General features: G+C 52.2%; 1 protein-coding gene across 3 annotated transcripts in view; it reads right to left on the bottom strand.

Moving 5' to 3' along the window:
- The window catches only part of NTNG2 (netrin G2), a 50,511-nt gene extending 34,038 nt beyond the window's left edge, over positions 1 to 16,473 (bottom strand). Inside the window, exons 1-2 of one of the 3 annotated variants that reach the window (XM_071454240.1) lie at positions 15,771 to 16,473; positions 12,149 to 13,261 (exon numbers count right to left, since the gene is read on the bottom strand). In XM_071454240.1, coding sequence (XP_071310341.1) covers positions 12,149 to 12,361 — 213 coding nt within the window. In that variant the 5' untranslated portion in view covers positions 12,362 to 13,261; positions 15,771 to 16,473. The remainder of the gene's footprint in view (positions 1 to 12,148; positions 13,262 to 15,770) is intronic. The other 2 variants (XM_071454238.1, XM_071454239.1) reach the window with 2 other exon arrangements.
- Between the last annotated feature and the right edge of the window lie 423 nt (positions 16,474 to 16,896).

Raw genomic sequence — 16,896 nt, 5'->3', positions numbered from 1 at the left:
TGTGAGAGTTTGTACTGCTCAGCCAAGGACGTTCAATCACAGCTCATACCTGGTGTAATTTGTTTAATGGTGTCTTGAGAACTGTCCTGGACTTCCTCTGCTTTTGGGGATCTCTTCTTCTTGATGGAATTGTGTTTAAACCAAGGCCTCTGCCAAAACCTAGAGCACCCTGGGACTACTTGTTTTTAATTACAGTCTCCTAATAAGAGTAATGACAAGGTCTCATCAACTTGGATGAGTTTTGGAAAACAAAATTTTATATTTTTTTTAATTGGGGTAGGGGGATTGGAAATCCTTGGTGCATTATAGGAAGATTTTTATGAAAGGGGAAAAAGTTAAAAGCATTTCTTCAGCACAAAGTGCTGCTGTGTGGGTTTCTCTTGGATATTTTCTTCTGGAGTGTTTTTTTCCCTCTAAGAACTGGCTCTCAAACCCAACCAGAGACCTCTCAGGCCTTGGGTGTCTCCAGGCTCTCCTGCAACATCTGGCACTAATTGGAACTGGGGGCTGTTTGATGGAGCCCCAAAGAGTCTGCAGGGCCAGGAAAAGCAGGTGACAGCACAGGAACCTCCTTCCCTCCTTCCTGGGACTGCTTGTGACCAAGGAAACCTTGGTCTGAACCTCCAGCCAGGAGGGGACAATTCCCTCTGTAGCCCCCACCACGTCCAGCTATGCTGCTTAAGGAGCCCTCAGGAGCATCCCAAGGCCCTTCTGCTTCCCTTGGGACACCCAAGGCCCTTCTGCTTCCCTTGGGACACCCAAGGCCCTTCTGCTTCCCTTGGGACACCCAAGGCCTTTCTCTTTCCCTGGGGACACCCAAGGCCCTTCTGCTTCCATCAGGATCCCCAAGGCCCTTCTGCTTAACTTGGGACACCCAAGGCCCTTCTGCTTCCTTGGGGACACCCAAGGCCCTTCGGCTTAACTTGGGACACCCAAGGCCCTTCTGCTTAACTTGGGACACCCAAGGCCCTTCTGCTTAACTTGGGACACCCAAGGCCCTTCTGCTTCCCTTGGGACATCCAAGGCCTTTCTGCTTCCCTCAGGACCATCCCAAGGCCCTTCTGCTTCCCTTGGGACATCCAAGGCCCTTCTCTTTCCCTGGGGACACCCAAGCCCCTTCTGCTTCCCTCAGGAGCATCCCAAGGCCTTTCTGCTTCCCTCAGGACACCCAAGGCCCTTCTGCTTCCCTCAGGACACCCACAACTCTGCCTTTGAATTTCTGCTCAAAGGGCAGCAGATGAGGTTCACAAAGTCCCCGCGTTTCCTCGTGCTGCAACTGAGTCCTGAAATTGGTATCAAATTTCCTCCAAATCCTGCAAAAAACAAAGGGATCAGCAAAATCTCCATGTGCACCTGATCCCTCCTGCCCTGCTAATGTTCTCACTGTGGAGCAGTGTCACTGCAGGTGTCCTGCAGCCTCCCCTCCCCTGTCTGTCACAGGCAGGGCTGGTGGCCATGGGACATGGGGGTCCCCAGGCTGCAGAGGGGACCATGGCCAGCCCATTGCATCCCTGCCTGTCCTGTGGATGTTCTGGAACACATTCCACCCAAAGGTTTCATTCCCCCTCTCCCTTCCCCTGCCCAGCACCATGCTGGATGCACTGGCTCCACAGGCTGTGGGGTGGAGCTGAGATGACCTTCCCAACATTTCCTTTCCTGACTTGCACTCAGCTGAGTGCCCCCAGCTCATGCTGAGATTGAGCTGCAGGGCTTCACTTCCCTTCCATCCCCTGCCCTGGCTTTCCTCACTGCCAGGGCTCCACAGGGATCTCCATTCCCCTGCTGGGTTTGCTCTGGTGTGGGTCAGCACAGGGAAATCACCCTCTGAGCAGGGAAGGTTTCTGACCCAGCTCCAGTGCCAACCACCCCTAACCTCCCCAGTGACACAGAGTTCAACCTATTTTCTGCAACACAAATTTCTGACAAAGGCCACCCTGAGTGATGTGTGTTTTGGGAGACTTCCTTGGCTTTTCTTCCAATAATCACTCCAGGACGTGAGGCTGCTTCCCAAACAGAATTGCATTTACCCGGGAGGAAACACAGGCTCATCCTAATGACATCTCAGGGTGTTTTCACTCTTGCTGCTCCTGATCTGAGGGTTCAAGTGCTCTATCTGGATTTATGACAAGACAAGGTGATTTTATGATCAAAAATAACATTTGTGAGTAATTAAATCTCATGCTTTAGGGCATAAACCGTAACCTGCCAGTGGCCAGGGTGGGACTCTAAGAGAGCTGGAAATACTCTCTGACAATTAATTTTCACTCTATTCATGGGCTGGGAAGGATCAGAGGGGTGAAACAACCGTAATTAATTTACAGCGATTATTTCCAACAGCTGGAGAGCGGCATAACTCACTGCAGAGAGGGCTGGGAGCACGGAGAGGGATCAGGAGAAACACAAGATCCCTTTTATGCCAAAGAGCCCCACAAATCCCCTTCCCTGTGAGCCCAGGTGACAAGGTCTGTGCCCTCCTCTGAGGGACATGGGGAGACACTGGGATCTGCCTGGCCAGGTCCACTCTTTTTGCACTGATTCCCCTGTCCCCCAAGTGGGCTGTGGGCTTTTCCCAGTGCACAGCTATGACAGGAACCTGGAGAACATCTCAGGAACAGCTTTGGGATGCCTGTCAGTGTTCAGGGAGAGGTCCCTAGTGGGGCCACAGCACTGGACTGTGGAGACTCTGGAGAGTCTTTCTTCAAGATGCTAGGTTTTCTGCTTTTTTTGTTGTTTTTAAAATACCTCTTTGGTCAAACTTCCTAATTTAGATAAGACAGGAGCTGTCTCATAAGGTGGAAGAAGCAGTTTTCCCATGGGCTGCCTGAGCAGCTGCAGCCCAAGAACCACCTGGGAATGCTCCAGCAAAGCACATCCTCCAGGCATCACCCTCCTCTTCCCAGTGCCCCTCCAAAGGGGCATTTTGAGGTGGCCCACGTGGGTTGGAAGGCTCTGGGAAGGCACCTGGGCATTGGTGAGGGGTTATTTTGCATCTTCACCTCAGCAGGGGAAGGGATGGGATGGGAAGGGATGGGATGGGATAGGATTTGAAGCTCAGGGAGGGCTGGTGGGGTGTTTTGCTCACCCATGTGTCCTTCCCCTGCACCCTCCCTCCCCCAGCCATCTGCAAGGGGCTCTTATTAAGGCAGAGACAGCAAAAGGGGAGAAAACCATCCTCGCTAACAAGCTGTTTGCTGTTTATGAGCAGGTAAAGGCAGAGCTGGGATGAATTATTAATAGGGTGGAAATGGGGTCCCTCCACAGATCTGCTGCTAATTCTGGCTCAGCCGAATGTCACACCCTGCATCTCCTCCCCGAACGTGGTTTGGGGGATTGATTGCTGCTCCGCTTCCTTCCCCTTCCTGCCGGATCCGAGGCTGTCCGAGCACAAGGTCACCCCTGGCCGGGGCGTTAGGACAGGCTTTGCCTGGTGGGGCTTTGGGAGAGCGTGAGTCAGCAGAACCAGCCCTGCTGGCTCTGGGTGAGACACCAGGACGCACTCAGCGAGACATTTTGCTGTTCTGCCTCTTCCCTTTGGCCTGAAGCAGATACTCATTCACCGAGCAGCGCCGCTCGCTCAAGGCTCTCGGGCTCCCTTGGGCCCGTCTCTCTGCCAGAGAAGAGATTCAAGCCCTACTCGTGGCTGCTCTTCCCCTTCCCCCTCCAGCCTGCTCTGAATTCCAGAAGCATCTCGTTCGTATTTCATACAGGCTCAGCACTGTGCCCTTCTCTCCACCAGCCCTGGGGAGACATCGCCGTGCCAGACAGGGTGGGCTGGTGGCAGGCAATGTCCTGTCTCCAGATGGGAAAATTGAGGCAGGGAGGGATTTCAGGAGCAGGGCTGGGCTTCACAAGGCTTTGTGGGCTTCACCTTTCTGATGACTGAATGCCCCCAGGCACCTGCAGCAGGGCAAAGTAGTGGCTCCCTTACCCAACCTTGATGTGAGGCTCAAGGAAATCTCTGCTCGCATCCCACGCTGTGTCTGAAACTCTCCCTGTGCTCTGGCAGCACCTCATTAAAAGGGTCTGAACTGGTCTTTGCACTGTAAATGACCCAACCTCGGCAAAAGGGTGACATCCAGGCAGGAAGCACCCTCTCCACAAAGGGAGGATCCAGAGGGAGATGCAGCTTGTCCCACACAAGGGCTGACCCAAGTCACCTGTGCCCCCTGGCACCGCAGCTCCTGCACCAGCACAAATCCCCTCACGCCCACTCTGGCTGAGCCAGAAACAGAAAATCTGGTTACAGGAGGAATTTCAGCCTCCAGCCTGAATGCAGCCCAGCCCAGGGGTGACCTCTCCAAGAAGGGCCCCAAGTGTGCTGCTTGCAGAGTGGTCTGGAAGCAGCACTTCCATTTCCAAAGCCCAGGGATGGCCTGGGAGCAGCTCTGCTGCTGCTGCTGCTGGATGCCCTGCCCAGCACCCTGTCCTGAGAGGCGTCTGCAGCTGGTTTGGGGGCGGCACAAGGGTTAACCCTGCCCGGAAAATTCCACTCCTAAGCAGATAATCTCATCTGTGCTGGGTGTACACACACATCACCCGCAGCAGCCCGGCCTCCCGTGGAATCATTTTTGAGCAGCTCTTTCTTTGTGAAGTGCTAATCCCCCGGTGAGCTGCTCTAACCCCATCCCTCCTGCCGCCCTGGGCTCACCTCCACCCCCACCTCCCTGCCAGGCATCCCCCCTCAACCTCCCCCTTGGGCACTGGGGGCTGTAGGGTGACCTAGAGCCTGGGATCAGGCCTAGGCCTGGGATCAGATGAACCAGACACCCCTCAGCTGGCAGCCATGGGCACGCGTTCAAAAAGCAGCAGATTAATCCCATTGACTGCTTTTTAGCTTGTCTCCAAACTCAGACTTTCTGTACCGGGGACTTGCAAGCTTTGCTCTTCCCAGGGCACTTCCCTGAAGCTTGTTTACAAATTAAGCTGCTTGGATTCCACCCCATCCCTTCCCTGCCAGATTATTAAGCCCTCGCATCTTGCCACAGAGATGTATTTGTGTCCGCAGCCCCTAGCAGCAGGAGCACAGCAGCAGCGACCTGTGTGCAGGGCTGCGAGTGCATTATTGATTCAGGACTAAGAAATTGCTTAGGAAGTAGGAAAAGTGTCCTGCTCTCTAAAAGCTTGTGCGCCTTGTAAGCTCAATACATGCAGCCTTTGCAGAGAGGCTCGCTACGCCGCTATTAATAATTTATTCTGTAAGAGAGGCCCTGATAGTTTGAATGGGGGAGGGCAGGATGCAGAGCCTGGGGGTGGGAAAGGGGAGGGAGTGGAGGCTCTGCTGTGCTTCTCAAATGGAGGTGCAGGTGTCGCCCAGAGTGTGTGTGGAGGGGGCACAGCTGGGTGATGGGTACCCCTGCACCCACGCCAGCCTCTGAGCAGGGCTCCTGTGTCTGTCTGCTGCATCAAGAGCTCTGCCTTGGCTGCTGTGGGAAAAGCATTTGGCTGCTTTGTGCTCTGTGTCAGGGGAACAATTCAGCAGGTGCCTGTCAGGGGTTTGGATTGAGTTGTGTCAGCCCAAAACATGTCCTGGCTGTCCCTGAGACCCCGAGAGTGATCCTCTCCTCAGGCAGGGCTCCCCAAACCTCCTGACTGGCAGCACTACAGAGCTGGAGCAGCTGACTCAGCCAGCAGATGGGGAGTTACAAACACTTTGGCTGGAGTAGAAACCAGTTGAATCTGTGCTAATTCTGCCTTTGGGACGTGGCAGTGCCAAGGCAGGACTGGACACGGTGGTGGCAGCATCCCAGTGGAGCCCAGCACAGGGCAGCAGTGACCCCACTGCTCTGGGGTGTGCAGCGCCTTGGCTGGAGTGGTGGCACTGTGCTGGAGCTGCTCCATGGAGGGGAGCAGGGGGAAAGCTGCTCCAAGGAGGCTCCTGCATGGCTGGGGATGAAACCCAGCCTGGTGTCTCTGCAGAACTGAGCTCCTGGGCCAGCAGCCCCCCTGTGGCTGTCCCTGCCCAGGGACAGCTGAGCAATGCAGAAATCCACCCCAGAGCCAAGAGACAGAGGTTCCCTAAGCCTGGCTGCAGGTGGCACTGAGCAGATGTGCAGAGGCAGCAGTGCCAAACAGGGCAGGGCAGTGGAGCAGGGCAGGAACAGGGTCAGGGCTGCAATTGTCCCCTCTGGCCCTGCCTGGAAGAGGGGGCATGAGTGGGAACTTCATGGGACACATCTGAGGCTGCAGGGAATGGCTCATCTACCTGGGGTGAAGGCTGGAGGTCCAAATTGCTGCTTGCCAGGGCTTTGCAGGCAGCAGCTTCTCCCCAGAGACATCTCCAGAATGGTCACCCAGCAGTGCTGTGTGCTTTGGGGAGGAAAAAGCCTCTTTGGGGTTTTTCGACACAGAAACCTGTGCTCTGTGTGGAACTGCCTGAGTAACTGGGTCAGCCAAAGCTTCCCATCTCAAAAGGCTGATGGTAAAAGGGTGGTTTGGGATCTGAAACTAAGATCTGAAACTTAGAACTGGACTTTCACTTGGGGAAACCACAGCATGGTAGGATAGCATTTCTTCCCACTCAGGCAGGATTTTCTGTAGGGAGAAATCCTTTTAAAGTTTATTGGAAAATCATATCTATGCCATAGAATACAATGCAGATTTTAAAATAAATATATAGGAAGGATTTCCCTGAATGCCTTTGGCTTCAAAAGTTGCCAGTGGAAAGCTGTGGTAGCTGAAACTGCTGTATAAGGGCTGCTGTAAGAACTGCTCTCCCAGCTCTGGCCACACTTGCCAGCAAGTCTTCAGTCCATTCTCTTCTGGTTTTCCCATCTGGACACTGTTCCCTTTAAAAAGCAAAGCTTTTCTTAAAAGTAGTTTACTCTTCCTGAATACTTCGAGGTAGGGGAAAACTTTCTTGCTCACTGTACCAATTAAATCTACTTGACAGCTTCATTTTTATCACTGTGTCTTTTCCATCAGCAGTTGGAAATGATCCTTGTTAGGGGAGTAGCATCCCACTTTACAACAAGATGAATCCCGAACTGGGCATTTAAGGAAGTTGTTACAGGCTGTTGAGGGAAAATCCAGTTTGCTCAGCACTCTCTAATTTGAAGCTGAATTGTATTCTTTCATTTTTCTGTGAAGCCTTTCCTTTTAAGACACCCAGATCCTGCTGCACTCTGAAGTAGCCCCAGTGGCAGGAGAAGAGCAGTGTGTAATTTGCTGAGCAGCTAATAATGTACAACCCAAGGGTCTGGCCCCAGGGGCAAGGAGCCACTGATCCTGGCTTCAAACAGTGCCCTCTGCAGCAACCCTGATGCTGAGGAGTGATTAAGGGTGGGAACAGAACCAAAAGGCTCCAGCTCTTTCTCCCACACTCAAGAGCAGTGCCACAATGGGTGCAGGGGGTGGATTGGGAGACCTTCCTCGGGGTGGAAATGGCAGCAAGTTGTCTTTTCCAGGCTTTCCTTAAAGGAAAGGGGAGCATTTTCCAGGTGTTAATTTAAGGGACTGGAGGGGCTGTTAGCACTTTGCAGCTGGGAAAAGAAAGTCACTTCTTTCCCTCCCTACAGCCCTGCCAGGGGTGTACAGGTGATCTGACAGCACAGAGTGAATTTCTTGTGCTGATGAATTCTGGCACAAAGGCAAAGTGATCGACCCCAGGGCCATATGGGCTCCACAGTGAAGGGCAAAGGGGAGTTCCAACTCCTCTGCTACAACCAAGGATGGGTTTGCCACCAGCAGTGGGTAGTGCTGATTTATTCAAGGAGGAGGGAGAATATCCGCTTCTCTTGGAAAGGATTTTCCATTGGACTTGGATACGGGCTCTGCTTACCCAAAGGATGTCCTTGAACCCTAGGACAGTGAATATCTCATGCTTTGCCCTCTGGTTCTACTAAAAACAAGGCAGAACTCTGGTGGGCTGGGAAAGGGCTGTGGGTCTCTGCTCAGAGTACCAGAAGGGATGAATCCATCTTTTAACCACCAGAACATGCTGCATCTTTAAAAATGCTTTTGGAACAGCATTGCTGGAGCAATTATTTTTCCCTTCTTGCTTTAAAATCTTTGGCTTTTCCCTTCTTATTTTAAAAACTTTTGGCTTTTAATCATCCCTAAACCCACAATGCCTTGTTTGCACCTAAACAGGTGTACAAAGATACAGATGGGTAGAGTTGTATGAGATGGGCTAAAAATGCAGGAAAAGGGTTTCTTAGCCCAAAGGTTTTTTTGCTTTTTCCAATTTTAGCACCCAGTCCACAGGAGAAAGAGTCCTTTAGTACAAGCCTTATAACCACATGTCATTCAGAAAAGTTTAGCTAAGAATTAAACTAAACATCCAATTTGGCTGCATGTGTAATGAATAAATAAAGCCTTTTCCTTTCATGTGCCCGTGCCAAAGTCAACAAGCTCTATTAGCTGATGAAACAATGCTGACGCCAAATAAAAATACCCCTGACCCATCAATATGGGCTGAGAGCTCGGCCCTGCATCAAAGAGTGTTGTCAGAACAAGAAATACTGTCTTGACACTTCTGGGGGGAGGAAAAGCTCCCATTCCTGCAGCAAGGTGGGTTCCCTGTGCTCTCACTGGGATGTCAAGGAGCAGCAAAACCATCCCATAATGACCATCTGTTATGGACACCTCTCTTTGTTTCTGCTGGAATGATTTGGAAACCCCTTGAGCTGCAAGGAGCTGGGCTTTGGTGTTTGCTTGCTCCCCCCTGTGTGTGAGCTCCCCACAAAACCTGAGGAATTTTTTATCCTGTGTGCAAAACGCTGACGCTTGAAAGTCAAACTCCCAAGGGTCCCTGCTCAAAGAAGTGTTTCAGCATCTCAGAGCATCTCAGCACCTGGGAGCAGCCTGCCAGCTGTGCCACCCTCCTCCTCCTCCTGCCCACGAGGGTGGGAAGGTGAAGGAACACGAGATCTCCCCTCTGCCCCATGGGGATGTGCAGCTTGGCTGTTTCCCAGCTGGGCCTGCCCTGCAAACCCCTCTCCTTTGAAATCCACGTTCAGCTGCTCTGTGCTGTGCCCTGCCTGTGATCTTTGAAGTCTCAGCTCTCCCTCGACACCTTTGGTTTAAAAGATCTGTTCCCTATTAGTTTTCAGTCACACTTTCAGTTTCATTCAGGCTTTTATTTACTTATCCATCTTTGTTCCTGCTCCCACCATTCCCCCTGCCCTGCCAGGAGGCAAAGTACAATTCATTTTTCAGGTGACCCTGCCAGGAAGGCATTGCCATGAATAGGAACAGGTTCAGAAACTGTGGAAAAAGCAAAACCCTTGACTTTAATAAGCAGCAAAACACTTCCCAATCAGAAGGAAGCAGCCAGATGTGACCAGAATTATTATAAAACACAAAGGATGGTCCTCCAAATAATTCCTGCCATCTCCTGAAGCCTCCTCGTGCAGAAGTCTCGTGAGCACTGCTGGAACTGTGGCAGGGCAGTGTGGGATCCTGTGGTCCGTGCAGCCTGGCAGGGCACACTCGCTGTCTGACAAGGTCCTGACTGTCACCAGGACTCTGCCCCTGGCCTGCCCTGCGTGGGGACATGGTGCAGCTCATCCCTGCCTGGCTGCCTTGGTCCTGACTGTCACCAGGACTCTGCCCCTGGCCTGCCCTGCATGGGGACATGGTGCAGCTCATCCCTGCCTGGCTGCCTTGGTCCTGACTGTCACCAGGACTCTGCCCCTGGCCTGCCCTGCGTGGGGACATGGTGCAGCTCATCCCTGCCTGGCTGCTTTGAGCACGGAGGGGTGTTTGTGTGTCTTTAGTTTTGATTGCAGCTGTCTGAGCAGGGCAGGAGCCCCGCTGGGCTGCACTTAATTCTGAGTAACGCGAGTTTAACCGCACGGACAGTCCCCTGCTGTTTTGAAAGACACCTAAGAAAGCAATACAGTCACCGTAAGAACTTCTCTGCTGGAAAGCCAGGCTCCTATGAGAACCCACCTGTTACAAGGAAATAATTAAAAACCTGAAGAGAAAGGATAGCAGGACACCAAAAGGCACCTGAGCAGGTTGGCAGCCAGGAGCTGCCCTGGGTTTGTGAGAGCTGCTGCCCTCCCCTCTCCGGGGCTGTAACGATCCGTGGGCAGAGCCATCGATTTCTGCCCAGCACTTCCTTAGTGCAGGGGGAGCAGAACTCGGCTCACATCCTCTGCGGGCTCTGCTCCCTCCCCCTGCACGTCGATAGGTGTCAAGTCACCACCCAGCCCCGGCGATGGAAGGGCCATTTCTTGCTGAGTCCACTTTCCGCTGACCAGAAGGGGATGCTCAGCAGTAAGTGGCCACGTGGCATTTTCGGTGACAGAGGCAGTGAAAATTTACCTTGATGGCCTCCCAGCCCACACCACTCCAGTCCAAAGGACGGGCTGGAGCCTGGATCTCTCCTGCTGCCACCCTCTGCTCTGTGCACTGGCTGCTGGGTGGGCTCCTTGCCCACCTCAGCCTGGCTGCTCCTCCTCTGCTTCGTTTTTATAACTCTTTAGTCCTCTGGAGAGAACAGCACTGGTGTGAGATGGGGAGAAAAGGCCATGAATACAGTGGTATGTCACAAACCCGTCCCCAAAAACATCTAAAAAATACCTTGCAGTTTATTTTTCCTGTTCTTAGCTTGATTCTTCACCAGGGAATTGCTCAGGGACAGTGCTGTGAGTGCTGGTTTCTGTTTTGGGAGGCGAGAGCCGGGCCAGGCTGGGGTGAGGCAGGGACAGGGAGGCAAATCCATGTTTTGCATTTGTGTAGCTCTCATTCACGGCTGTACACGGTGTTTGCAAGTGTTACAGCACATGGCAGGCGTACGCTACAAGGAAATACTGCCGGTGCCCAGAATAGAAAGATTTCAGCTCAGTATTGACTGAATCAAGAGATGCAGGGAGCTGATTGCAGTTTGTGTCTTTTGCTTCCTTGGAGGTCAGTGGAGCTGGAGTCTGGAGCATCCTTAACCAGAGAGGGTTTGCAAAGAGCTGCAGTGAGTGCAGTGGGAAGCAATCTGGTGTTGTCCTTTTAATCCTCCTGCAGTCAGTCAGATAAATGGAAATACAGACTGACCCATCAATAGTTAACAGTTTTATTTGCAACCTTGGACTTAATCTTTCTTTTCAAACGATCTTTTAAAAGGAAAAGCTGCTACTTATCTGGAATTAGTGGGAATGTCTTCCCTGGTACTAATGAGAGCCCTTAGGCTGGAGGGAACTGGGTAACTACTGGCAGCATGTTCTGATGATCATAAATGTTTGGCACCCCTTGGAGTCACAGGAACATTTTTCTCTTGGATTTTCAAGAGGTGCCCTCACTGGCTGGGTCCAGGGTGGCAAACTGAGGCATGGGGTAGCACTGGCAATAGAAAATGGGACTCCCTGCACTGATTTAGAGGGAGAACTCCCCTCCTCATTATAATAAAAGAATAATATACTCTTTTAGAAGACACTCCTTGTGCAGTGGAAACCCTGCCAGCATGGGCTGGCTTGGTGTCTGTCCCTTAAATGTGTGCCTGGACCACTCCTGGGGGACCTTTGGGAGGGGGCATTACTGTTTTGCTCTTTGCTTTGACCCCTGAACTCTTTAACAATGTAAAGCCTTGTGAATTATAAATCAAATGTTCCTGCTGAGCTTTGTGGTGCACGGAATGAAATGCAATGATTAATATTTAAGAGAAAATAAGTTAAAGATATTAACTACAAGGGCAAATGTCTATCCACAGAGCCTTTTCAGAAGAGAGGGAGAACCACATTTTCAGGAGCTTTAGTGAAGTTTGTGGCTGTCAGACCAACCCCCAGAGCTGAGGGTGTGCAGGAGCCAAACTCCCCTGCCCTGCCCTTCATGCTGCCTCAAACTGAGACCATCTGCCCACATCCTATAAAATCCCAGCAGTGCTGGAGCAGCCCTTTGGGATGGGGCTGGCGAGCACACCCCACGCTTCAGCAAGTAGAGGAGCAGCTCAGGCTGTGTGCTTTTCCAAAATCCAGACCTCACCCAGGACTTGCTCAGCCCTCCCTGGCTCCTCCTCACCCTCCCTCCAGCATGCCAGCCCCATCCCTGCCGGGCAGGGTGCCCTGTCCCTGCTCTGCACACTGACAGCTCCAGGCAGCGCCCACCGTGGCCACCCTGACCCAGGACATCCTCCCGGTGGCACCTGGGCTGGACACTGCCTCCAGCCACCAGCAGAGCCTGTTCTAAGCCAGGAAATAAGGCAGCAAACACTTACATGGGTGCAGAACCTCTCCGGAGGATCCCCACAAGTGATTCCTGCCGGGTCCACCCGCACGGTCACGTAATCCTTCATCCGCATGGCCTTGGGCTGGCACGCATAAAACTCCCATGAGGGGCCATCGTCCGTGGTCACCCAGGACTTGCAAATGTCATACTGTCCCATGGCCAGGGGCACGCAGTGCACGAGGAGAGCGGCCAGGTAGAGCATGGCAGCTGCGGCCGGGCGCGGGGGCCCTGGGCGAGGGCAGTGCCGGGAGTCCCGAGGAAGGCGGCGGCTGGGCTAGGGGTGGCTCTCGGGATCAGCATGGAAACTCCTCATCTAAAAATGCTCCACTGGAAGGAGATCCGGACAGGAACAGGGATGAGCCCACTCTGCACGCTGGATCTGGACGTGGAAAGTTCCTCTTGGCACGGAAGCCAACTTTGCAATTCACTTGATTGGGAAAGTTTTGGCCAGAGTTGCTGATCAGTGGTCAAAAGTCTTCCTTAACCTCATTTTTTCCCCCTTTTATTGTACGAAAGGTCTTCCAAATCAGCATGAAAATATCTAGAGGTGACTCCAGTCAATCAATACAAAGATCAAGTTCTGAGTTGCTGATGAAATTTGATAGGAGTAAATTGGAGAGGCCGTGAGATGGTGCTGGATCAGGTTTTCCTCAACCTTCTGGTCTGCTCCGACTGCGTCGCTGTGGAAAGTGCCTTAAACTGTGTCTGCCTTAATTACTGGGGTGTTAGAACATTTAGCACATAAAATAAATAGAGCATCTGGCCATCAGTACAACTCTGACAAGAGAGAATGCGTGGAGCTTGGAGCTGAAATTCCTTTTTCCCAAAGGATGGTTGTGTCAGCGTGAGCAGGTCGGTGCCCAGACCCGTGGTGGTCCCAGCAGCTGCTGGGTGGTCACTGGGGTGACTGGGGCAGGGCTGGCTTTGGCTTCTCCTGCTGTGTCCTGTGGTGGTGGTGGTGAGGATTCCTGTCCAATTCTGCCTTTTGGCAACGGAGCACCAAGTTCCCAAAGCCTTCAGCTGCAATCCATGGGGCTACCTGGGATCTCCTCTGTCTTTCATGGTCAGGGCAAAGGCAGAGCTCATCAGCAGGAGGGACCTGCTAGAAATTGGAGGACAGATTAGGTGGGAGCAAGGAGGGACAGTTGGAGCACGAAGAACAGGGGTCCCTCAGGAGGCAGAGCTCTCAGCTGGGCTTGCCAAGCCACCAGACAGGTTTTTGTAACAGGGAGATATACAACTTTAATAAAAAGCAATCCATAGTAAGATGCTTATGGCTTTTCTGCTGTCTGGGAGAAGGGAAGGAGCGCTGCCCAATTTAAGGTATCTGCTTTGCAACAGCAGCTGGACAACAGGAGCTCTAATGGGTCTTCAAATAACATCAAGAAGCAGCTATGGGTCATTAGGAGATGGGGAATATGCAGACAGAGAAGGGACAGACAGACAAATTGATAGTCCTAAAAAGATAAGCAAATAAATAAGACAGCTGGGGAGACAGATACATTGTCCAGCATCCCCACATATGATTTATCTGAACAATAACATTTAATAAAAAACAATTTAAAGTCCTAATAACATTTAGGTTCACCTAATACAAAGAGCAATGACCTTCCCAGTATTCATTTCAGGTTAGAACAACATTTCTGCAATTTTGTTGTCTTTCCAGTAGAGCTATAAAAATTGAAAGTAATTACAAAACAAAATGACAAAGAACCGAAGCGGGGAGGGGGAAAAAGTCAAACCCTCTCTCAATATTAGATTCAGGAGGGAGATCTCATCCAAGAAGGTGGGAGGCACATATCCAGAACAGAAATTTACCTTTGGATAATTCCCTTTCTATTTCTTTCCCCAACTTTTCTTCCACAATTGAGGCATATGTGCTTCAACAGCATGCTTAGCATTTCCTTTCTCATGAAGCTCAGTTACTAAAGCTCAGAAACTCCAGGTTAACAGATGCATTGATCCGTGTTCAGGGGCTTCACACCGCTCTGCTACCATCTCCCTTTCCCCCCTTTTTGCTTGAAAGATTGCTGATTGAGATGAATGAGTTCAGAAAAGAGAAGCTGTCTCTCATGCTTCACTGCCAGCTCTCTACGAAGAGCCTGTTATAGCTGCGTTGGACCTGAATAAACTCCCAGAAAAAGAATAGACTGGCTGCTATTTTTATATTATGAGTAAATGTAGTAAAAATAATAAGCCAGTGTGACACAGTGTTTATAAGTCCTACTTACATCAGAGCTGTCTTTTCAGTTATAACAAGTCAGTTCCTAATTATTACATCAAACTGGTCACTGCCAAGTGCCTGATAAGAGTGAGAGTGAGAGACTCTGGTATTGTGTAGAAAACAAGCAGGGTAGTTTTAATGAGGACTCTGGTGCTGTTAAGTTTATGGATCTATTTTCACAGCCTCAACAATTATATCTTGCACTTGAATGGCTGTCAGGGAAAAACCCAGGTAGAAAGGATCTATAATATCTATTAGTGTCTTGTTATGCTGGCTAAATGTCACAGATTCCCAGGGAAGTGAAAATTTACTGGAAAAAATGTATTTACTGTCAGTTCATCAGCCAGGCAAGCGGGTTTGGGGTGAAGTCTGTGGCTCAACACCCACTTAGCCAGTCCAGTCTTTTTGCAGAAATAGTTGGAGTGTTGCTCTGGAATGAGCCAACATACTGCAAACGGGGCAGAGAGGCTCCCCAAATTAAAGGTTTCACCCTGCTTGATTCGGTTTAGTTCTTAGAAAATAAATCTTCACCTGATATTATTAAGAAACTGCAGTTCATGGGAACAAATAGAATCAATGCTCTTTGTTCTCTTTGAAGAGTACTCAGCGCTCACTGGGGACTGATAGCCGGAGTATTAAAAACAAAATTAGATTGTGTCTTGACTTAGCTGGCTCCGGGTTTTTTTCTTATTATTGGATTAACACCCTATTGAAATAAAGGGACAACGCTGAGCAACAACTGAGCTGCTCTCGGATTAAGAGCAGAAAGTAAACTCAATGAAGGAGTTTTTAATTTTCTCTCAGAAGTGTTGCTCTCCCCATGAACTCTCCGCTCTCCCCCCGCGCTCAGGGAGCGGGAGTTGTTCTCCTCTTTCCCTCGCTGCCCATCCCTTCCCCGCGCCCTGGACAGCGGAATGGGGACCCGGCGGGGGGACGGGAGCCCGAACCCCGCGACAGCGCTGCGCGGCTCCCAGCAGAAAACCTGGAAACCCCACTCGCATCCCGCCGCTCTCCCTGATGGATTCGCGGTTCCCGGCAAAACCCGATGCCGCTCCCGCTCCGCCCCATCCTCCCCGGTTTCTTTTACCCTAAAGGAGTTTGGGGGGGCTGCACGGAGCGGGGAGGGGATCGGCGGGGCAGGGGGAGCCGGCGCCCCGGGCTGGGGGAGCCCCCCGGCTTCCCAAACTCCGGAGTGGGAAAATCAACCCCATCCCGCGGCGGGGAGACGGGGATGCTCCGGGGAGGGGGACAGGGAGCGGGACACCCCAGCACAGCGTGGGAACAACTCGTGGGGCCGCGCAGCGTTCGGGGCTGGGGCAGATGCGGCGCTGCCCGCCCCCCCCTCCGCCCCCGCTTTCCCCCCATGCCCGGCGCTGCGGGTCCTTACCGGGAGGGAGCTCTGCGGCGCGGGGCTCCCGGCGGAGCAGCGAACTTCGGGGCCGGGGGAACCCCCAAAGCACACCCCCAGCCCTGCCCAGCCCTGCCCTGCCCAGCCCTGCCCTGCCCTGCCCTGCCCAGCGCGGCGGGCAGCGCTGCGCCGCCGGCCCCCAAGGGCAGATGGCCGGGGGAGCTTTGTGCAATCCCGGCTCCCCTCGCAAGTTAATGCCGAGGCTGAAATCCCTTTTGCTCTCACTTTCAATCACAATCGGAGCTTTTATCTCCGTGCCTGATCCCGGCTGCGTAACTTCCTCTGTGCAGCTTTAGCACACACCATCCCACCGGCGGCAATGGGCTTCTTAAAGGTGCAGGAGGAAATGCAGGGGGGGGAGGAGGAGGAGGGAGGGAAAACCACCCGAGGAAGAGGAGGCTGCGAGCGGGAGCCTTCAGCCCCGGCGGCCCCGCGGCTCCCGGTGCAGCATCCGCGCCGTCCCGCTGCCCCCGGCTGGATAACGGCAGCCGGGAATGCCGCTCCTCGGGGCTTCTCGTTTTATTTTTTTTTTCCTTTAAGAGCTTAAAAAAAAAAAATTAAAATCATGAGCTCATGTTTGCTCGAGAGAGAGGAAAAAAAAATCCCCAGTCACGAGGGTTTCCCCACACGTGTAAGTCCTCGCTTGGTGTGCCCTGAATATTTTGGGGAGGCTTCTGCTGGTGAGGATGCTGTAAATGAGGCTGCGTGCGTGTGTGTTGGGGGAAGAGGGGGTGGTTGGAATTAATAGGATAAACAAAGCAGGAACTCGGAGATGGGGAAATCAGATGGCTGGGAAATGCTTGATACTGGTGGGAATGTGCTGTGAGATTTAACCGAACCAGGTTTTGCTTTGGGAAGGTGGGAGACTGTAAGGTGTGACAGCACCTTCCAGCACGGGGCTGGAGAAGCAGCTGGGGTTGCTTAGGTCAACTCTGCTGTGTTGAGGAGCAGAGGAGGGTAGCAGAGGAGGCTCCAGCTGTGGATAAGGTGGATAAAACTGTGGCAGGTAAAGGTCCAAGTTTTCCCTGCACCAGGCAGCTGCTGAAGACAGAACTCCTGAGCAGCGACAGGTTTTTGACATGTGGATAAATGACAGTTCATGGAA

Source organism: Agelaius tricolor, unplaced genomic scaffold, assembly GCF_023055355.1.
Source record: "Agelaius tricolor isolate 1412-34295 unplaced genomic scaffold, bAgeTri1.0.p SCAF_38, whole genome shotgun sequence".
Lineage (NCBI taxonomy): Eukaryota > Metazoa > Chordata > Aves > Passeriformes > Icteridae > Agelaius > Agelaius tricolor.
Note: the sequence above shows the minus strand (reverse complement) of the source record. Positions and strands in the feature narration are given on the sequence as shown.